This window comes from Seriola lalandi, unplaced genomic scaffold (genome assembly GCF_002814215.2).
Source record: "Seriola lalandi dorsalis isolate HSWRI2012SDOR001 ecotype SW California unplaced genomic scaffold, Sedor1 jcf7180002054188, whole genome shotgun sequence".
Classification (NCBI taxonomy): Eukaryota; Metazoa; Chordata; class Actinopteri; order Carangiformes; family Carangidae; genus Seriola; species Seriola lalandi.
This window is the reverse complement of record NW_019524741.1, coordinates 282,460-306,037: the sequence shown is the minus strand read 5'-3', so window position 1 is coordinate 306,037 and position 23,578 is coordinate 282,460. Positions and strand designations below refer to the sequence as shown.

At 44.6% G+C, this 23,578-nt stretch overlaps 1 protein-coding gene across 1 annotated transcript in view; it reads left to right on the top strand.

The window, feature by feature from the left end:
* igf1ra (insulin-like growth factor 1a receptor) overlaps nucleotides 1-23,578 on the top strand; it is a 76,517-nt gene that overhangs the window by 36,979 nt on the left and 15,960 nt on the right. The window contains exons 3-10 of the mRNA XM_023403870.2: nucleotides 18,540-18,840; nucleotides 19,760-19,896; nucleotides 20,576-20,720; nucleotides 21,542-21,750; nucleotides 21,867-21,993; nucleotides 22,428-22,663; nucleotides 22,770-22,937; nucleotides 23,343-23,550. Coding sequence (XP_023259638.1) covers nucleotides 18,540-18,840; nucleotides 19,760-19,896; nucleotides 20,576-20,720; nucleotides 21,542-21,750; nucleotides 21,867-21,993; nucleotides 22,428-22,663; nucleotides 22,770-22,937; nucleotides 23,343-23,550 — 1,531 coding nt within the window. The remainder of the gene's footprint in view (nucleotides 1-18,539; nucleotides 18,841-19,759; nucleotides 19,897-20,575; nucleotides 20,721-21,541; nucleotides 21,751-21,866; nucleotides 21,994-22,427; nucleotides 22,664-22,769; nucleotides 22,938-23,342; nucleotides 23,551-23,578) is intronic.

The window sequence follows — 23,578 nt, the reverse complement described above, 5'->3', positions numbered from 1 at the left end:
ACGCACGTACACTGAATGCTCAACGCACATCCACACAGCTCCGTGCCCATCTGTGGAAAGTTAGAGTGGAATGGGGCCAGGACTGAAACACAGGCAGGCAGAGAGGGTGGGTGGTGGGTGGGCTGAAGGTGGCCTGCGTGGGCTGAAGCCTGTGGGCTGAGGAGGGGAAATGCAATATCCTGGTTATAGCTGAACAACTGAATGTGCTGCTTTTATGAGATGCACAGTAACAGTTCCATAACTAGTACAGAGATTATATAACTAGATCATACCTTTTTTCTTTTACAGATATATATAGTTAAGTCTGGCGTCCTCATTTAGATGTATGATGTAGAAACAGGAGACATGTCATTTGTGAGGAGCAGCATGCAGGCGACTTTTCTCTTTTATCCCAAGACTGACCCTTGTCACTGTGTGTGTGTGTGTGTGTGTGTGTGTGTGTGTGTGTGTGTGCGCCACGGACTAAACACATGCCCCTTTTGTGTGGCACATGTGCTTGTCCTACCACAGAAGCCCAGGCCCAGCCCCACCCTCCCAAATTAAAACTCATTCCAGCAAGAGGTGGGTCTCTTTGGCTTTGCTGCGGCCCCTCAGTCCCTTCCCTCCTTCCTTCCTTGTCCCCTCGTCCGTTTGGGGCTGCAGCAGCAGGAGCGGAGAGAGGGCAGAGAGGGGAGGAGGAGAGGGATGGATGGATGGATGGATGGATGGATGGATGGATGGATGGATGGAGGGATGGATGGATGGAAAGGGGGGAGGGTGGGAGGAGGTGGCAGCCAAAGCACTTGCTTGAGTGAGTTTTAATTTGTGTGCTTACAGCAGAAGACGCTGCAGAGTGGTGTAGTGGGGGGGGTGCATTAGTGCTCATGCACTCATTCACCTCAGACTAGATACACACACACATCCTCCAAACATAAAAATACACACATGGTGACACTTATTATTGCACCCTGTGGTGTTGTCAGAATGGTTCTGGCACTGTAGTTTTTGTCTTCTCTCCTGAACCACTCACTCTGTGCACTCACTCTGATTGATCAGTTTATAAAACTCAGGCAGTCTAGAATGAGCTTCCCAGGTACACAATCTATTTGCCCTGCCTTATTTTGTCACTCCTTGAACAAAGATTGTCCGTCCTACACAAATAGCACCTTGCAAAAATGTTTGGGTACAAAAAAAAATCTCGTATTTCTGGACTACAAAGAGTTGGAGAGAAAAAAAAACAAACAAAAGTCATAGCAATGAATCTCATGTTGCTTTGAAAGCATGCCTCGAGAGTCTGCATGTGTGTGTGTGTGATGTGGTAAAACTACAGAAACATGGAGGTTGTGTTCCAGGGATGGAACTTGAGAATGTCCCCGTTCCCCTCTCGCTGGCCTCTGAGGAGGAGCCACCAGCGCTTGCTCCTGCCCCCGCTTTGCTCTGCTCCTGCCTTCCACTGCCAGACGCATAGCTTCAGTTTCCCTCCCAGGCCATGAGGGTATCAGGTTTGTTTTGGAGGGGAGGGGAGGGGAAGGGGAGGGGGAGGAGGAGGAGGAGGAGGAAGGGGACAGGGATGAGGAAGGCTGGTGTATGTTAAGAGGAGAATTAGGGGGACAAATCTTAGCGTGATTGCGGGATGGAAACGGCTAGACAGACAGAGGAGGGCGTATGAAGAGATGGAAGGGAGGGGAAAAATAGAACAAACAAGTCCCTCCTGGCCCGTTGCTGCCCCTGACCCCTCATCCATAAATTCTGTGCCAGCAGCTGGAGTTGTGAAGCGGCCATTTTATGAATGAGGGTGGGAAGGAGAGAGAGAGAGAGAGAGAGAGAGAGAGAGAGAGGAAGAAGGAAGAAGAGAGAGCGAGAGGAGAGGCGGGTCAGGTTGTGTGTTGTGTATGTGTGTGGGTGGGTGAGACGCGGCTCGGAGGCGCTTGTGGTAGGGTTGGTTATGTGTGTGTGTGTGTGTGTGTGTGTGTGTGTGTGACTGTTCGGGCTGAGGAGGAGCCTCGGGTAGGCCCACACACATACACTCTCGCCTCTTCACAGGCTTTGTGTGTTTGTGTTTTGTTCATGCTTCTGCTGAGACACTGTGCAGTCTGGAACAAAGGCCCAATTTGGGCTGAGCTTCCGCCTCAGGCTGCTCGCTTAGGAGCCACAGCAGATCAATCCTCACAATGAGAAGTAACAGGCACACCTCAACACTTTCATAATGTCTTCACCAGCTTTGCTGAAGAGAGACTTCTGGCTTTTGAGCTGCATTTGTTTATCTGTGAGGTGTGTTGTCGGTAAGCATCATTCTCATGCTCCCCCCGTTGTCCCGGTCGCACCATGAAATCTAAGCCACTGTTGTTTTAAAGTGGAGTCCCAGGGGCCTCACCAGACAAGTACACACTAGTTTATTTGCACTGTTATTTAGTATGTATGTAGTAAATAGAGACTACAATTTTTCTCTTGGAATCAGAATACCCAGACTTCCTTTCCTCAGAGGCGAGTGTTGGTGAATACACATTTATTCACATATTTATTTCAGAGACCTTGTTTCTATGACAGTATTAATTGGGTAATTGAGACTGTTTCCTTCCAGTTTCTCACTTTGTGTTTTCAGGATGCAATAGTCAATAGAATTGAACTTATTCTTCAAAGGCTTCTTGAGAACTGTATCCAGGCAAGCACCGTTTTTTTTCTTCCACTGTCACATTCTTCTTTTTGTTGTCTTCGAGGTCACGCAGAGTGTATCCTCTGTTCTCCTGTTCTGAGGCAGTATATTACATGGATGCTGATGACATGAGGCGTTGAGCTGCCAAGACGTATTGATCCCCCGCTCCCGTCGCTAGCTGACTCTTAAACCACCGACACAATGCTGGCATGGCCGTCCTCGGGTCTCTGCGGGGAGTTAGGGGCGTGCAGCTCTGTTTGATGCCTGATGGGACCAGGGGGGGTTTGAGACGGAGGGGGGTGGGGTGTCTTGTGTCAAGGGAGAGGGGTTGAATGTTCAGGCCTGCTCCACCCTTTCATTTGTATATCCCCCGGGTGCTGTAGCGCTAACCAAATAACTTACGGCTGTTGTTGAATAAGCCGACAAGACCTTTGTGAAGGCAGTGAGGTCAAGAATCAAGACAAGAATCGCCACAGATGGGCTGTGTGAGGGGATGAAAGTTTGGTTTAGCTTGTTCCTAAGTTGGCAGTCATGTTTTTGTTTGGTGGCAATTTAAAGCACGACCCCTTATTTCTGCTCTATAAGTTCTAAATGTTTAACACCTCAAAACACAAAACAGAAAGTTGTTTCTTATGTATTATAAATAAATAATTGATGGATTATATTTCTAAGAGCCTATCAGCCTAGAGGTCAACCTCTGTGTTGTCATGGTGATCCCAGCCCCCGTACTCTCACCCATACAGCATTAGGTAGCAGGTGCCATTAGTCAGTCAGTCAGTGCCGGTCGTGTAGTGCTGTAGGTAATGAGAGCTGACACAGAATGACAGTGCAGACAGGAGGGCAAGCTGTCACATGTTCAGGGACACGAGGACGTCCTCTGGTGTTGTTTACTCTTCACTGTGTACATTAACTTTGCTGATCCCGCCCCCTCACCCCCCGAGGCTACAGAAAAGGAGCTGCTCAGCCTGGAGACGACTCAAAACTCTTGTTTACGTGTTGGACGTGCTCTGCGTCCAAGACACATTGGGAACACAGTGTAAGAGCTGGGTGAGCTCACTTGCTCTCAGGGCAACTCGGTGAACTCGTGTTTTTCCCCCCTCGAGGACAGGCGATGCAGTAATAACATGCTTCAGGTGTGCCTGGCGTTGCCTACATGTAGCAGGAATGTGCTCCTGCAGGCAGAATGGGGCTGGGAAGAAATGCTGGAATGTCCCTTTGATCTGGAGGGCTGTCTGCTTCTGCCAATGACTCTCTGGTGTAGTGCTGAAACTATTTGTTTATTGAGGGTTCACAAAAAGTACCAATTTTGATAATCCATTCATCATACATGTCATTGATCGAGAAAAATTGCCAAACATTCAGTAGCGTCAGCATCTCAAACATGAATGATTATTTCAAATGGAATGTATTTGGGTTTTGGACTGAAATCAAAGAAAAAGTCATTTCGAAAGGTTATGTCCCCGATTCTCAGAACCTGTGATGGACATTTTTTAATTTCTTGACCTTTTAGAGAAGATATACTGTACATTCAGAAACAGAAAAAACATTTATTTTATGGGTGTGTCATTTTCTAATAATTTCCTAAGAAGTATTTTGGAACGAACTTTGTAAATCGTTAGTGATTCTTGGGAAATAGGAATATCCTACAGCTGTTCCATGTAAAACCATGAATTATTAATGTACTATTAGAAACTTTTATATACTATTTACTATTCATACAGTATGTGTAGAATTGTATGTTTGCCCGTAGCGAGATTGAATGTTTCATTTTCAGCTGAACCCGTGTGCTCTGACTGAAAGCCTCTTGATTTTCTTACTAATTCATTAGAATCAGTTAATCAGAAGTCTACCAATTTACCTCTGTCTCTCTTTCATATAGACACCTTTCCAAAAAACAATTTGAAAAACATTGGGACATTATTTTGAAATCATGTACCTGTAAAATAAAGTCAAATCATTAACAGATTACTCTGTAATAAAAATAATAATGATTCCCAGCCTTTCCTCCTAGTACCAAATAGATGACAGAAGTCTATTACTATATGGCTGCTACCACCTCCTTGCCAGCCTTTTCACAACCCTTTGCTGTCTGAGAGCTCAGCAGAGTACAGTGAGGCCCTGCAGCAGTGGGCTAGTTAGGATAGCAGATAGCTGTTGTGGTGCAACAGACTGTATAGGACACAGACACACACACACACACACACTCACACAACTCCTCTGAGAGGGGTCAGGGCAAAGTAATATTAGCTCTAATCAAACCACCACAAGACAAAGCAGTGCTTGGAAATTTGGCCATGGAAAAAGGAGTCAGAGCCAGCTCTTTGATGACTTTCTTTTGAGTGGTAGTTAAAGGATATGGTCTCCTGTTTCCTGTGTTTGCTCCGTCTCGCTGTGTGTGTGTGTGTGTGTGTGTGTGTGTGTGTGTGTGTGTGTGTGTGTGTGTGTGTGTGTGCGTGTGCGTGTGTGCGTGTGCGTGTGTGCGTGCGTGTGCGTCCATGTGTGTGAGTGATTGATGGCTCATTGATTGAGCAGCGTGCTCCCATTCCCTCTCTCAGCCAGCTATGTGTCCCCTGGCTGTCTGTAGCCAGCCCAGCACCGGCTGTTCGAAAGTATGTGAGTGTGTGTGCACATTCATGTTTGTCTAAGTGCATTCTGGAGGAAATCACTGATCTAGCAGGTGTGAATCCCGCTCTCCTTTGGGTTCTTGTTGTGATTTCATTATTAAAAAATGAGGACTAGACAATGTGTAACTCGGAGCACAGTCAGGCGCAGGCAATGTTTAACACCATGTCACTTCCTTAAGATAATATTGTATTAGGAATATAAACGTGACAAAGGGTCCTTGTGTCATCTGTTACTAGGTGTAGTGATTTTTTTTTATTATTTTTTTTTTTCTGAGCCATTTCCAGAGCTGCAGTGCTACCGTGGAACAGTAAATACAGCCTCGGGCCCTCCATTTGTTACAGTTCATGATGTGCAATTTGGCGGCTTTCAGACCAATAATAGTTAACAAGACATTTATGAAATAACACCCAACAAATTACTGCATCTGGGGACAGCAGGGATACAGTAGTTCTCAAGTAGATATAGAGCCGGCTCCTCCTGTGCACGCAGTGTGTGCGGTTGGTGCAGTGTCCTCTTTCCGCAGATTCCCACACATACGTGAGAGGAGCAGAGTGAGCTCTTAAGAATGGCATGAAACTGATGTAAAAGTGATCTGTTTGGGGACATCCCTCAGGCTGAATGAAACTGAGGATGAAAGAGAAGACTGAAATATTATCATAAGCAAGAGTTCAAACTGTGAGACACAAAAAAAGAGTATTGTGTACTTTGTGGTATATATGTTGTCTTTTAGAAGTGTTCTGTGTGTGCACTGCTGGTTGAATAAATGTAGATGAAAATCCTCTATGTCAATATATGCATTGCTGTACTAAATGTATCCATTTAAAAATAATATTATTATTGATTTATTCCTATTATGAGAAGCCATAGATTTTTTTAATCATGACGGGGGGGGGGGCTCTTCAGACCTGTGTTGACATTCTCAGGATGTGTGTGACATGTCTGCAGTGCAGCGTGCCTTTCTCCCAGGGCTTAGGCCCCCTGTTGGTGCTCTAATACTGTTGCAGCCTGGTCCGTTGAGTCGTGTGAGGTCTGGAACGACAGGGAGACAAAGGCATATTTTTTCTAAGTGGGGTTGCTCCAAAGTGGGCCACAGTGTTGCGTGCCCCCTGTTTATGTCCCAGCTGAAGGAGAAAGTTGTCTGTGGCCCGGAGAGGAGAGAAAGAGGGAGGAGGGGGGGCGGGGTATGGCCCACTGTTTTCAAACTGTGTCTTTATGTCTCCCCTGACTGCGAGTGTGCCACTGCATTTCACAATGGAGGTCATTGTTTGTTTGGGGGAGAAAGCGTGGGTATTTTGTTTCAGTCATTTTCTGGAAGTCTTATGTTTGACACGGTGGGGGCTTAGCACTTCCTGTGGTTGGTGGCTGGCTTGTTCTCTCTGCCCATTTTCTCTGCCTCTCTACTGGCATGTGTCCTCTCTGCCCTCTGTGCCATCCTTTGAATGTTCTGATTTACCATACGGTCACACCTGTAGTTTTTAATGATGCTGCTTCAACATCTTCGTAGGAGGACACACTAGATGGGAGGGAGCTTAGGAGCTGTAGTGCTCTGCCGTGACAGCCTGGGCTGAACATGGTTTAACATGTAGTCTTTGTGGAGTCCATGCAGGGTCACCGCAGATCCTTCTCCATCTGCCACAGTGCCAGCAAACCCCTCTACCCTGTCCCTGTTCCCCGCTGCAGCCCCCTCGATATCCTCCTGCGGTGCTATGATGACATTTCACCTCTCCTACGTGCACTGACTCCTCCTTAATCCGACTAAAAGCTAATCTCTAATGGAGGGATGTGATCCTGGACTGAACACTGCATCTGACTGTTGCAGAGCACAGGAAGGTCAGCTGATGTGGCTGATTTAAACTCACTCTTGTCACCTTTCCTGCAGCCCTCCTCATCAGACATGTAACACCTGTCTGGCACAGGGATCGATCCCTGTGATTAAGACCTCCCCAAACAGCCACATCCCTCAGCTACATGTATGTTCTTCCTTTTCTTCCAGCACATCTTTTTTATATTAGGCAATTATTTCTCAATACGCTTGTTCCGTGGGTCTCTCTTTCTCTCTATGTGTCTTTTTCTCTTTCCCTTTGAGCATCCTTTTGTTTCATTACTGGAGACATATCACAGTGAAGCCCAGCTGGTAATTTAGTGAGCTGTCTGCTAGTGAAAATGTCAGACCTAGACTTTCACAATAACAGATTGTGAAGCATGATGCACCAAACAAAACTCCTCACTTGGCTTGTGTTAATTAAGAAAGGCTTGCTTGAGGAAAAAAAAATTGTAGCATATGTGCAGTGTGTGTGTGTGTGCGTGTGTGTCTCATTCTGCCTCATGCTAACGTAGCATGCGCTGACCCATCGGAGACCACATGGTGGACATTAATGGTAACTAAGTGTGATGTGGCAGAGGGGGGAAACTATGAAGGGTACACTCTGCAGCCCTGTGTGAATGCCACGTCCTGTGAGTGTCACACTCACAGCCTGTAGTTTCCACACCAACGGAGGGAGACAACTCACACGCACCTCCATCAAAGAATAGATAGATAGATAGATGGGTTTCATTCCTTTATAGTTCTTTCGTTCTCCTTTCGTTTTCTTGCTCCTTTCTTCCCTCTCTCTTCCCTCCTCCTGTACAAGGGTGGCCATGTGAGCTGCTGAGGTCCCTAAAAGGGGGCAAATAAAGCTGAGTGTGTGTATGTGTGTGTGTGAGAGAGAGAGAGATGGAGAGAAAGAGAGAGAGAGAGAGGGAAACGGCCTGGCTGAGTGGAGAGAAAGAGAGGAGGAGGAGGAGGAAGAACTGAACTCTCCACCCACCCTGAAAAGAGGAGGTGAAAAATGGGGATAGAACCATGATGTCACCGGTAACCAATAGGAAGTGTGGGCTGGGGACTGTTTATGGCCCGTCAGCTGTCCTGCTCCATCCACATCCGCTGCCCTCTTCTGCTGTTGGCATAGTATGGCCAGGCACAGCTTTATCCATACTCTGCCCCATCGCGGGCCTTTGGCCTCTAGCCTCTGACCTTTGACCCCCGTGCCTACCCTAAGCCCTTGTAGCCAAAACTCCTACTCCCAGTCTCACGTTCTACATATATCATATCAGGCTGTTGAGCCCAGCTCCCTGTGTTTGATTTCCCACTGAAACCGTGTCCCTAAACTAAACAAGGAAGAGATTAGATAGGGGACTACAGTTTGTTACTCCAAGGATTTCCATGCTCTCTGTAACATGACTGTACTGCTTGTATTTAAGACCAGAGGTGAATGGGAGACTTGCGTCATGGTAAAATGTGATTACCACCGAAACTTAGGTTGAAACTGAGGAGCCGTGTCTGCGCTGAGCGTGTGAGTGAAACTGAACTGAAGGTGACGTAACTCCCAATTTGTTCAGAGACTTGTAAACAGTGACGTTTTTTACACTCCACTGCACAGGCTTTGTGCAACTGCCATATTTGGTGGTGTTGTTACCCAATTACCAATGAGGACAAGCTATTATGAGTTCACTGTTTACTGCACTGTAATGGCTTTTTAGTGTAATTGGTGCCTTTGCGTTTAAATGGTAACCCACACCGGCTGTTTGATTGTCACCTTCAACCACTTGGAATACAGGAGACATTTAAGGTAATGTAGCCCCTAATTTTGGTATTCAGGCATACTCTTTTATGTGAAAGGATCAAGGGAAAACTAGTACATCGTTAAACACTGCCAAACATTTCCCATCACTGTTACTCTTTGGCCTTATCAGTGTACAAACACGCCACAAAGTCATCAGTAAGTGCCTTTATTCCTCTGTGTTGTTCAGCTGTCCATAAAGTACCTGCAAGCTGCAAGCTTTTAACTCCCAGAGCAGATAGGAAATTGGCAAAACAAGCATGAGGTTTGTGTATTTACAGGTAAACCCCTGACAGGCCTCTTTCATGTGAAATGAAGCTTTGTATACAACAGATACTGAATCAATACAGTTGCATTTAACTGTGATACCATCTGGAACTATGCTATCTTATCAGACCATTACACTTGAAAAGGCTAGCCTAAAGTCTCAGTGCAGACTCTCCGGTTGGAGAGAATCAGTGTCCTGTTGTAACAGATGTTAACTCTGGGCACAACTGTCCCTGCTGAACCCGCAGCTTGTCCTTTTTTTTTTTTTTTAAAAGAACGAGTGCTGCCTCACAAAAAGGATCCTGTGTGTATCCTCAAGAAACTCACTGTGAAAATGAAATGAAATGGAGGAAAAAGGAAACCCTAAATCCAGATGTCATATTTGAAGTGGTTAATAGGACTGTACAGAACGTCAGGCTCCACTGAGGTGGCAGACGCTGAGGCATATAGCCCAAAGAGAAGAGGGAGATGCACTGGAGAAACGGGCTGAGCAACAGCATTTCGCCGCAGTCTGTGTGCAAGTGCCAGCAAGCAGCCACTGTCATCTGAAAGACAAGGAAACTGCAGTCAGACATACAGAGAGAGACTGCAATGTTCACAAAGCTATGTGTATGATGTCCGACTTGGTTACATGGTCCTAAATATGATCCCTGATGTACACATACAAACAAACATCAATCCTAACATACACATATAAAACATAACCAAACTGAAACGTAATTTCAGGATTTACAGTCCACTGACTATCAGCCGCGTAATCGACTAATAGCCCTCTCAGTGTTTGCAGAGCACTCCATTTTAACCTGGTAGGAATGTTCGCAATGAACACAAACTTATCCCCGTCAGCTTTTTAGCTCAAGGCAAATGTTGCTATGCTTAACCAGGATTAGGGCCTCCTTGAAGTCAATGTGAAATGAAGATGTGTCATTTTGAATCCAGACATCGTGCCAGCAGGGAGAATGTATGCCGGACAGCGTGCCAGGACGAAGTCTGGGCACCGTGTGCCGCAAAGCTGCAGATGGTCATCTACCGAAATAGACCTTGGCATCAGAGCCACTACTATTCTGATGCCCTGGTGATGATAGGCTGAACCAAGTTTGGGTACAGAGTAACAATGTTACACAAAAGTACTGCATATGTTTGCCTGCAACATTTCACAGGTACTGTAATTTAAAAAAAAAAGAAGAAAAAAACAAAGGTGTTTATAATTGAAATGCTGTAGAGTCGGTTTGAATGTGTAGAGAATCAACATTAGTCTGAATGGCTGGAGGTTCTCTCTGGGTTACTGCATATCTAGGGACAGGTGGGTACAAAGCCATGTGTTAGACTGAGCCTGCAAACATCCAGCACCTGAGCCAAATCATTTTATGTGTACACTTTGTTATGTTTCTCTGTTTCTCTTCAGGTCGTATAATAAAGCCAGTGTGTCATGGATACCATTTACACTTTATACAAGTAACCGACCATTAGTCTGATCTATCAGATCTATCTTCATGGGTGTCTCCTCTTCATTCACTAGAGGGATTACAGTGAAGTGTAGAGGAAGAGATGTGAAGGCTTGATGCTCTCAATAACCCCAACCAGTCACCCAGCCAGCAAAACAGCCAGGCCAGGGAACGCGACTTGCCAGCCAGCACAGCACAGCACAGCACTGCCAGGAAACACACTGTATTTAATGAAGCAGATCTGGGAAGTCAGGTATTTTTAGAAGCCACTTTTAGTGAGAGGAAACACCTCAGAATGTGTGTGAAAAAAAAAAAAAAACATTGCCAGAGTTCTCCCCGAAGTTGCTTTTCCCATACTAATGCCTGTTTTAGCATCTAGCTTAGCTGTGCAGCTTGTCACTTTTGGTGCCTGGCAATGACATGATAGTTTCGGTCAATGCCATTATTGAGCTTAATCAGAGAGGTGAAAACAAACAAAACCATTAAACTACAATTATTTTGAATTGCCCCTGCTGAATAGCTTGACTGTCACGCAGATTTTTTTCCTTGTTCAAACGACCCAAATCAGCAACAACCACTATGAGAGAATCCTCAGAATAAACTGGAGAGTTGTCTGATTTAATGAGGAAGACTGCCGCAGAGGCCTGCCTTCATGCTACAAATATGACTCCAGGGGTGCTTCTGTCCAGAGCTGTAGTACGACTCTGGGACTTCTGGCTTACTAGAAATCAGGCCTAGAGGGTTTCAGAAGTTCAGCTTGGGTCCAGGCTCAGTTATGGGGTTTGACCTCACTGGTCAGTTCTGAATTCTTTGTGAAGTAGCTCTTTATTACAGTGACATGAACGTGTTTATTTGCAATCTGTTATCAATGGTTATGTCCACTTCCTGTCTATGTTTGATTATTCTCTGTCAGTTGTTTAATCAAATAAACGACCAATCCCTTCAGCTTGTATGAATTGCCTCTGGCTAGAATTACGACATTATAATTATTTAAATGTGATATGATATCATGATACCTCAGTCGCGTGGTTAATATTGGTGTGTCCCTACCTATCATATTAAGGTGTCTAAGAACCAGAATATGGGCTTACTATGGCTATTACTGAACACTTACTTGTAAAGAATTACATCAAAGCGTATCAGAATATTCTTTGCCAATATATTCAGCATTTTGTTTGTAAAATATCAGTTAAAATGTATCTTCTTACTCACTTTTTCCACTGTTTAACATGTCTTTAATAGCTTTCAGACCATCCTCTACCTCTTCTGTGATAAAAGCACAAAGTGTTTTCACATGTGATGGTGATGCATACCTGTGTCCTGTTAGAGTGCAATCAACAACAAAGCAACAACAACAACAACAACAGCAGCAGCAGCTGCAGAATGGGATGAGGCCTGAGGGTAGAAGGAAGGGGTGTGTGTGTGTGTGTGTGTGTGTGTGTGTGTGTGTGTCTGTCTGTGTGTCTGTCTGTGTGTGTGTGTTGTTGTGACTGAACGCGAGTGAGGGGAAATGCCACGCATGCCTGAACACACAGACCAGCACATAGTTGTGTGAAAAACACATTGCTGGTCTTTAGTGGGCATGGGAGTGGAAGAGACCCAGAAACACTGGGACGGGGAGGAATGGGCTCACACACACCTTTGTGCACAGGACTGAACAGAGATTTAGCCAAGCTCTCCTGAGCCAGCTGTCTGCATGAGAAAATCACATCATGACGCTGTGCAGTGTTCCCCCTCCGAAAAAAAACCCCTCTGATCAGCAGAACGGTCGATCTTGCCGAACACGCACAGCTAGACACACTCTGTCTACAAAGGTGAAAAACACCACTTTAGATTAGATCAGTCCATCCTGGGACTTGAGACTGTAGCTGTAAGACAGCACTGGAATCTCTGATGCGGTTTGCCTTTGGCTCTGAGTGGAGGAAGCATCCTCTCTCTGGCCGTCTGGGCTGATGTGGTTTAAACAAGTGTCTGGAGTGATCCACTGGGGGCTCCCAGGGAGGATCGGGTTGCCGGATGAGGATGTGGCCTGATGGAGCTCAGGGAGCTGGGGGGGTCGGCCTGCGAACCAGGCTGCAGCAGCCCATGATAGGGCTGCCGTCTCCTACTGTACTCCTGTTCAGCTACCTTACTGTCTGTTACCGCTCTCAGCTCTGGTAACCTGAGCTCACTGGCTCTGACTCTGCACAGAGTGGGAGGCTTTGCATCCCCACAGTGCAGTGGATTATTTTAGTGTGCAGCAGAGTGAATACGTCGGTAAATAGAAGTGATGTAGAAATTTAATCATGTCCTAATGGAGCTATGGCCCTGTTTATATTGTGCAGCAAAAAAACACGGTGTGATTGACACTTAATGTGCAGCTACTATAATAAACTAATAAAACTTCAAAATCATACAGTCACAACAAAGTAGATGGTGGTAATGTTCTTCTTTTGCTCTTCAAACTTTAACTTTAAACTATATCTATACTTGCTTTTCTCAGTCAGATAAAATGCATTACTTCCTGCAGAATACTAAAAAAAGATCATCCTAGCTGCCTCATAACCCGGTCATGTTTTGTTATTTAGCTGGTGTTCCAGTTAAGGGTCAGCAGTATTTACAGGAATAATATTACTGAGGCTTGTTGTTGAGTAAGCTACGTCTGTTCAGGTTTTTCCTTGACTTATGGTTCCTCCGAATCTGTGGAAAAGCCATGCTTAATCACTATGGTTACAACCCCCCCCCCCCCCCTACGCCTGCTCAAGAGAGGACTTGTTTACCATCTCTGCTCCAGACTCAATAACATGTCAGTCATCGGAATTAGAACCTCCCCTGCCTGCCTGCTATTGGCCCAGCAGATAGCTCCCAGTTTAACCCCCACCCTCCTCTTCCCTGACACCCTCCTCCCTGCTGTCCCTCCCCCCTGAGCCCCACTGTGAATAATGAATGATTTCCCAACTGTCTGTCACGCTTCCTGCCTATCTTCAATGACACAGGGAAAACATAGTGCGCTTTGATATGTTATGAAGAATGAAATGTTTCATCTTTCATTGGATCATTTTTTATGCTTCACTATGGCTGACAACCATGATTGGTTTGGGAAAAGGATATCAGTTTACAAAATTTCTTATATTTCCACACCATACTTCACCTTCAGAGGTGGCAGTGGCCTGCTGGCAGTAAACGTGTCACCAGCCTCCCGGTGTAAACAGTGTAGTAGTCTACTTACACAGCGTGCTCTCGAGCAAACGGGGCATGACTCGCATTCAGATGAGAAGCATTGCTGCATTGCAATGCTTCCTCTCATGCACTGGCATTTTTATTCAGTAATGTCATTAATTTGTTTGAGAACCCAAAATGTGAGAACTCATCCTTCCACCACACACACACACACACACACACACACACACACACACACACACACACACACACACTTCTCCAAGTAGACAGTGTTGAAATCTAGTCATCTTGTTATCAGATAAAAGCTGTTTTTTTTTTTTTTTTTTGTCGATACAGACTGTGGTGAAATGGGAGAGGTAAGGCATGGTTGAAGGACTATGGGTCACGTAGCCCTGAAACCCCCCCCCCCTTTGCATTCTGCGCTTTAAGAAGGGGAAGGCAAGGCCAGCCTGACAGAGGAATAAATTTGATGCTTGCCACCTCTTTTGCTCAGCTGCAACTCACATCACCTTTTTTCTTTTTGCTACTTAACATTGTTGCATATAATTGTCGTCATTTTCCAGACATATATATTCCTGTTTTCTTATCTCACATACTTCTCCATGATCATGTCTGTAGCTAAAATAGCCTCCTCCTCTCAGGTTTCCGTAGCAATTCGTGAAGTTGTTATTGTGTTGTTGCAGCGGAACAAGGGATTAACATTCTCCCCCTTGAATCCTCTGCGGCCTGGAACATTCTGCAGATTCTTCACATAGTCCAGCGACTGGAGGATACCTTTGGAACAAAAAACAAACAGTGTCTCTCAGCCTGTTAGTGATGCCTCCTCCTCCCCCTATGTAACGGTGGTTTTAGGGATGCACCGGCTGCTCAGAAGGAAGACTCCTCAGCGCTGACTGTTGTCTCGTTTACTATTGATGAAATGGACCTGGCCACTCCTCGTGTCGCAGTGCTCTGGTGAACAGCAGGGGCAGGCCGGTGGTTGGCTATGGTGTCTGACCTGACTGTGTTTGCTCAGGGAAAGAGCAGGAGGGAGGGGGGTTGTGTAACTACTGTATGAGAGGAACATGATCATAAACCTCCCTACCCCCACTCTGAGCAGTTTGACTTATTTGACTCTGCAGACTCAGGTTATTGTCAAAGTTTTTGTTACCTCAGATTGCAATGTAGTCCCTCAATAATTGCTTAGTATAATACAGTATGGACCTAAATAGGGTCAAATATCAATCTGCTGATGCTTCTCATTTATTCCTGTTCATATCAAATACCCACTCAGGGGACTACAAGGATGGTGACGACTTATCTTAAGAGGAGCCCCTTGTTAGGTAGTCCCTTTCCTTTGAAGTAGTGGAAACCCACAATGCCCTGCATAGCTATCTGCAGAGAGCAGCAGCGTGGAAATAGGGCTGCATTAGGAGCATCTATAAATAGAGGATTGTATCCTTGATACCACCGGTTGTTTGGTCACACAGTGAAACCGGGTCGACTTATATGGATTTAAGGCAGCAACTCCCCCTCCCTTACGCTTTCTTCTGGCGGAAGGTATGCATGTTTGGAATTTCTCTTCATTGAGGAATCTGTTAAAATGATGCGGAAGGAAGGGACCTCCTCCAATAAGGCTCATTAGAGTTTGCCTTGGCTGCCCCCTTTTGGTAGGATTCCAAGAAAATGAAGCCTGGCTGATGTCTTTCTCGCTCGCTCTCTCTCTTTTTTCTTTTTTTTCTCTTCTCACTCTGGAAATGTGCAACACTGCTCTTCCTGCTTTAAACACGTTAATGTCAGCATCATATTTCCAATCAAATCACAGCTGTTATGTGAGGACCTGTGTGTGTGTGTGTGTGTGTGTGTGGCATTTGATGATGTAGTTTTAAAAAAAGATCTTTGCCGTTTGTTTTGGACCAGATCCAGGATAGTTAGATACAGTATTCATGAAGTACCGCAGAGCCAGTCAAGTCCTGGTGTGGCAGAATATATACATAGTGTGAAGCTATACTTAGCGCAGGAAAGGCCATACAGCTAAATACCCTACTTACGTACCGTCATGAAAATACTTGTTCCCGTAGTAAACTGCAGTGTAACTTCAAGGTGTCTTACAGGAAGACAATTATTGGAAATTCCTGAGGTGCTGCAGTGTATTGAACAAAAATATTGTATTGGGTCCGCTGAGTGAGATATTTTATTTTATTTTTTTTGGGAGGAAATAGCCAGAGATGTTTTGTTTTTTCTTTTGTCATAGAATTCTGAAGGAATTTTCCCAACAGACCATTTCACCTCTTCTGTACTGTTGGATGTGACTGAATGTGAGAAAGAATGACAAGTATTTGAGAAACTGTCAGGAGTGAGACTGAAGTTGGCACTGTGATGTGTGTGTGTGTGTGTGTGCGTGTTTGCTCTGCAGCATTTCTGTAGTGCACAGTCACACGCTTAACCTACACAGATGTTTTGTAAAGTAACATGAAATATTCATTAAGAGATTAGCTCAGCAGCCGGCTTCATTTTCTTGACTGATTCACAAAGCGAACCACCGATGCGCCGACACCCGCTTTTAATTTAAAAGCAAATAAACAAGCGGAGCTCCTTTCCTCTTTCTCTCTGGCACACGCAAATATTCACATACCAACATGCATGTGCGCACGTCACATGCGCGCATGCACACTCATTCTTCATCATGTGTATTCTTCTCTCTCTCTTCTAAGTGAGTGTGTGTGTGTGTGTGTGTGTGTGTGTGTGTGTGTGTGTGTGTGTGTGTGTGTGTGTGTGTGCGCGTGTGTGCGTGTGTGTGTGTGTGATGCAGTTGGCTCAAATAATGACACTGATGACAGGAAAGTAATGACTGTAGTGTCACAGACTTGCAAATTATATTATCACACATGAAAGTGGTGAAATGTGTGTTTTAATGTACGTTTGTCGGGGGGTTTGTATGATCGTGTGTGTGTGTGTGTGTGTGTGTGTGTGTTTGCGCACATTTCCTTCCAGCTCTGGCTTTGCACCAGGAGGCGGTTGCTAAGGAACCAGGAGTGCTGTGCCTCTTATTTCAGTTCAGTTCAGCTTTATTGCCCCTGTGGGGAAATTTGTCTTGCAGCAATAACAAAGAGCATAACAATAAATAGTAAACACTTAAGTCCCCAATATACAAACAACACAAGGTCGTTGGGGCAGGGCTTTGCTGCATCCACACTTTCTAATATGCAGAAAAGACACTTTATATTCTTTCTTTTCTTTTTCACAAATGATGACTGATTTATTATGTTACACATTTCCCCTGAAGAAACATGAACTCTTGACTCAGTCTTTCCCAGAGCAGCTCTTTATCTAGACAGAGACTCCTCAAACAGGGAACAATCATTAGCAGAAAACAGCTTGTTACCAGGCCTTTCACAATCATTCATCCAGGTCCACACGCTCTCCAGGTGCCGTTTCTGTGGAGTGGACTGGTCTGAAACTAGGACACTTTTGCCTGCAGTGTCTCTTGATTAGTTAGCAGTGGGAATCATCTGCTTTCTTCCCTTTACATCTGCTTTTCCTGAAATGCCCCTCTAAGAATAGGCTACAGACGTCTCCCGTTAGCCATTTTCATGTTGCACTGTAAAGTCAAGTGTAAAGCTGATGAGTTGGTAAAAATTTCCTTTACGAGTACTTCCTGGTAACTTTGGTCTTATCTGCGTCAAAGTTTGGATTTGGGAAGATGTAATTATCTAGAGATAAATGCTGATACAATCATGGTCAGGAAGCACAATTAGTCAAATGTCTGTCTCAAGCAATGGGACAATGCCATGTGTTATTGATAACACATTGTTTTGCGTTTTGGTTTCTCAGTGATCCTCAATAAAGAATGAGGAGCTTCAATTATTCATGTTGCTCAAGCTTAATTTGAAACACCCCACATAATAATTTTCTGACAAATTTTCTCACAGCCTTGAAGGATATTCAGCTGTTTGTTCTTGGAAGATGTAGTGACAGTGGCAATGAAACCATTTGCGCAGAGTATTAATCAAATTAGAGAATATTACTGAAGATTTACTGGTAACATATGATTGTAATAAATATTGGTGATAATATCGGTGTGACAACATGATTACATCATACCTGTCTCTGTCTCTTGTGCTGTAATCAAAATGTATATTTACTTGCATCACTTCATTAGGCACGTGTAACGTTCAATACAGTCCAATGCAACAGATCAACCATAAATCCTACCTTTACAAAGATAATAATGTTCAGTGTTTGAGTGGCACTGTCAGAGCGGTGGTAATCTAACTGCATGTTTATTAATGAGCTCGTAGTTTACGGTCGAATTGACCTGGACTTCATTATGCTGGAGATGTTTCTGATGTTTTGCCCACCATATTTACAAACATGAAGGGAGGAAGAATATTAGAAACACACTTCAGTATAATTCAGTCCAGTGCAACACCATCTCCAACCACAACCTCAGTAATAAACAGAGATGAATAAGCATCTTTCAGCAAGTTATAACAAAAGATGAACATTAGAAGCTTTGTATAGGAAGAATATGTGGCAGAGCTATTGCAGCGGATTGCATTAGATTGTGTACATGTGTGCTCAGGGAGTGTTTATACACATACTGTGTTTAACACGACTTCATAATTCTTGCCTGCTTTTCATCACGTAACATGTTCTGAAGCTACTCTACGCTTATAGACATTTAAATCACCATCTGTGCTACATCAGCTTTGGTTTTGTAACTTTTTGACCTTTATTGACCTTGATTTTGTTGTAACAGTGTCCAGCAGTGCAGGCTGTTTACACCCACCCAAAACTGACCTCTCCCCCATCTTTCTCTGTCTCCTTCAGTATGCCCAGAACACTGCAAGCTTGCCTGTACAGACAAGGGGGAGTGTTGCCACAGCCAGTGCCTGGGCAGCTGCATTGAACCCAACAACGACATGGCCTGCTCCGCCTGCCTCCACTATTTCCATGAGGACCGCTGTGTTCCAGACTGTCCCCCGGGCACTTACAAGTTTGAGGGCTGGCGCTGCATCAACATGGACCTGTGTTCTCAAGTGCACCTGCCCGGTGACACTCGCTTTGTCATCCACGGGGGAGAATGTATGCCCGACTGCCCCTCTGGCTTCACACGCAATGAGACTAATCGGTAAAGATGTACCCTTCACTTCTAGTTGAGGTCTGATGTGGAAATGCCATGCCAGGTGACACACTGAATGTACAAAATATTAGAAAGCGCTCCTTAAAATGAATCATTTTACATTAGGTCTGTAAGATTTCTGAAGGCTGAAGTATTCTTTAATTTTCTGTATTTTAATTTGTAAGGGATCATAACCTGATCTTCGTCACAGAGGGAGCAAAAGGTCTTAGTATTATTTATTTCCTGGCTAATCTTTCTGTAAATACATGTGTGGTTTCTCTCACTAAAGCAGCTTGTGTTCACTGTGTACTTGTGCATAATGAATTCATTTGCATAAAGTATCCTTTAGCTGAACTTCACCTGACCCGGCCCTTCACACGTTCCTTTCTTAAAGTAGGTCTGGAAGCTGGAAGTGCTACAGGTTAAGAGCGTGTTGGACTATTAATGATTCACGTTTATAACAGAAGGAGTGAACTGGTAGATTTTACTGATTAACACTCAAAGGTTTTAAGAAGAGGCCTTAACCGTTTTCTTTGGTTTACAACTCTGTATGCAGCCTTCCTCCCTGTTTTGTCTCATCAATTCCCAAACTTTCCATGCAGTCTGTCTGCTGCTGTAGATTTTTTGGCTATACCGCTGCTGTTTTGTCTCTGAGGTCAATACAGTGAGTCGCTCTCTCACAAAACAGAGTTCAGATGAGGGCCCATAAAAGATTATACTCTCCGTGTGAGAGTTGACCTTGTATCACGCAGTGAATTTATTTGCCTGAATCCCTTGGAATGCTTGGGAGACTGGGGAGTGGACAGATGATTTCAGGGTGAGGTAGAAAAGTTCGCATGAGATTTTAGTCATTCTCTGACTGTTCTTAACATTTTTCCATGTCTCTTTCTCCTTGCTCACGCCTTCCCTCTGCTTCTGCTGCATACAGTATGTTATGCAGTGCCTGCAATGGCCTGTGTGACAAGGTGTGCACATCCCTTGTCATCGACTCTGTGGACGCTGCTCAGTCCCTGAAGGACTGCACTGTCATCGAGGGCAATCTGGACATCAACATTCGCCGTGGAAGTGAGTGCATCTATGCAGAAGCACAGTACTTTTAACAGCGCATGCACAGAAAATTTTGCAGTATAAATTAGCTGAGCAGATGACACTACTCCAAGATCATCAACATGCGTCAGCCACAACTAAGCAGATAAAACACACCAGTGGTTCTCTGCTTTGAAACTGGTTTGCACTATCCAGCAGAAGATTTAACTCGGCTACAGTCTGCTGTACAGCACGCTATAATAAGTCTGTGCAGACGCAGTATAGTCACTTTACTACACTGTGTTGCATTCAGCTGCCCTGCAAATATTATGACTACTGAGGCAGATAAAGTACGAGAGCCTGGCGGTCTAAGCTGCTGGGATGCACAGGAGGGCCACAAAATCAACATTACATCTGCTCCCTGCACTCTAAAGCAATTATCACATTATACTATAATGCTGTTTATTTGCTCAGTTGACAGGGTGGCTCACAAGCTAATCTCCACATATGATAAAAGCTTATTGGGATATTTGCATTGAGAGCTAGTCCGGTCGTCCTAGCAGTAGCAGTAGAGGTCCTTGTGGGTTTTTAAACGTGGCTTTCATGTGCTGTTTTTCTCATATGCTGTAATGTATTTCTGTGTGGTTGGCTGTGTGTGTGTGTGTTTGTGTGTGTCTGTGTGTGTGCATGTTTGTGTGTGTTTATCTCCTGTCCCCAGATAACATAGCGTCTGAGCTGGAGAGCTTCATGGGATTGATCCAGACAGTGACGGGCTATGTGAAGATTCGACACTCCCACGCACTTGGCTCGCTGTCCTTCCTCAAGAGCCTGCGTTACATCAATGGGCAGGAACTCATCGACAAGTATGGCTTGTCTGCGCTGTTTGTCTGCAGCTTTTTTTTATTTTTTATTTTATTTTGCTTGCCTTTGAATGCGTGCGGTGACTGAGGGAATGAGAGGACATGAGCAAACCTCAGCCTAGCAGGGAAGCTGCCACCAACATATCATTGCAGTTACATACTGTACATGTCAGAGTGACTTCTTGTTGAATGAGCGTCTGCCCTTGATGGTGGATGTTCACATTAACATTAATTGAAATATCTAAATATAATTTACTAGATTTTGTGTCAAGCAACACTGTTTTCAGTTATTGCAATACTATTTAAAAATGATTAATAAAGTCATGCTGACATGCCAGATAAGTGAGTGTGCCCACTAATCTGCATGGAAAGTCTCAGGTCCATCATCTTAGACATGAGGGAAAGTTTTTTGGTAATGACCAAAGGGGTCATGGGAAAGCCTGTTGCTCTTCTTGTTGTCGTTTCTCCCAGGGTAAAGTTTCACTCAGAGGAATGCTGTTGAGGATGGCAGACATTCCCCTCGCTCTGGAGGTGTTCTGCTGCGTTACTTGGCCAGCAAGAGCTCAGAGTGCTAGCAAGACAGTGTTTCTGTTTCATTTCCTCCTCTGTTGAAACCCAGTCTCATTGTCAGACAGGCGCATAAACCTTTGCTCATTGATATCAGTTTCTGTTAGTGCTTAATGCTGCCACCAGGTGGCAAAAAAAACTCCTTTTAACCACATTTCTGACAACTTCAGCTTGAAACATGAAACATGTTCACGAAAACAATAAAGGAAAATATGTATGATGGTTGTAACCTACTCTTTATCTCCTTCCATTATCAGCATGTATTCGTTCTCCGCCATCAACAACCAGCACTTGCAGTACCTGTGGGACTGGAGTCAGCACAACCTGACTATTCGGGCTGGACGTCTCTTCTTTCGTCTGAACCCCAAACTCTGCATGTCTGAGATCCGCACGATGTGGGATAAGACGGGAATAACTGTGAAGCCAGAGCAGGGTGATTTCCGTAACAACGGTGAAAGAGCCAGCTGTGAGTATACTCATTGATTGAATTGATTGACCAATATTTGTGTTGTGACATTAAAAGAGCTACCATGAAATGTATATACTGTATGTCTCATTGAGGGTCCCCTTCTGTCAAAACAGGTGAAAGCCATACCTTGACATTTAAGTATAACGACACATTAAGCCATATGATCAACCTGACATGGGAGCGCTACAGGCCGCCAGACTACGGAGACCTTATCAGCTTCATAGTCTACTACAAGGAGTCGTGAGTATCTCTGAAGACAAACAACTCATTATCCTCTGTAACACTCTGTCATATGATAAAATTAACTCAACATTGAAAACATTTAGGACATGTCACTCTGAGCCACTTTGATTTCAGATGGTCTATAGAAGAATGTGTCCAGCCAAATATCTTCTTATTGTTTGAGATCAGATTTTCTTATTGAGGTGAAAGAAAAATGTTTGGCCATTGAAAAACTGTATGGTGTGCTTTGGAAAATGGTCAGCAGTAATGGGATACGCACCATTTGTAAACAGGCTTTTTTGACTGTTGATAGATGAATCTTCAAACGTGTCCTAAAATGTTTTTTACTTTCATACTAACAAAACGTTATGATATAAGTGGATGTAATTTTTTTTCTTTCTGCAAATGTTGGTCGTTTTGTAAATATTGGCCATGTTTTGTGTCTTTACCAGCCCTTTCCAGAACATCACAGAGTTTGACGGCCAGGATGGCTGTGGCTCAAACAGCTGGCACATGGTGGATGTGGATTTTCCTCAGGATAAAACCGATGACCCAAAAGTCAGTCTGCAGCACCTCAAGCCGTGGACCCAATATGCTATTTTTGTGAAGGCCATCACCCTGCAGGTGGAGGACAAACACATAAGTGGCGCAAAGAGTGATATTATCTACATTCGCACACGCCCGTCACGTAAGTCTGACCATCAGTCTGTTTACACCAGTGCTGTCGCTGTTTACCAAGTGAACACATTGGCAATATTTTAATATAATATAACATGACTTTGACATCATTGCAGTGCCGTCTGTGCCTAAAGACGCCCGCGCTTTTGCCAACTCCTCGACTAAGCTGGTGGTGAAGTGGTCACCTCCGGTCTTTCCCAACGGCAAGCTGACCTACTACCTGGTCCGCTGGCAGCAGCAGCCTGAGGACAGGGAGCTCTACCAACATAACTACTGCTCCAAAGGTCTGCATTACAGAAGGCGTCTCTTTTTATTGTCCGAGCGTTCCCACTGCCTCCTTGTCATCTAAAGGAACAGTTCAACATTTTGGGAAATATGCTTATTTACTTTCTTAATGAGAGTTAGTTGAGAAGATTAATACTGCTCTGGTGTCTGTATGTAAAATATGAAGCTGTTAGTCTGTTTTGCTGTTTTCTTGTGCTAACCTTAGCTAACGACTTGCTGGCTGTAGCTTCGTACTTACAATCAGGCATTGATCTTACTCTTGACAAGAAAGCAAATGAAGGTATTACCCAAAATGGTTACATTACCCCTGTGATACAGAAACAAATAACTCTGAGCAGGAAATGCAGGCTCTGATTATGCAGAAAGCTGTCCATCACTAACACTTTTGGTTTCCCTTGAAACAGAGCTGAAGATCCCAGTCCGGATCCCAGCGACGGGGCTCACAGACCAGGAAGAGAACACCAAGCCCACCAAGTCAGACCTGGCAGGGGCAGAGAAGGGCCCGTGCTGCGCTTGCCAGAAGACGCCCGAGGAGAAGGATCGGGAGAAGGATGATCGCGTCTTTTTAAAGATTTTCGAGAACTTCCTTCACAATGCCATCTTCCTGCCGAGGTATAGTAAGCCGCAGATGGCGATGCAA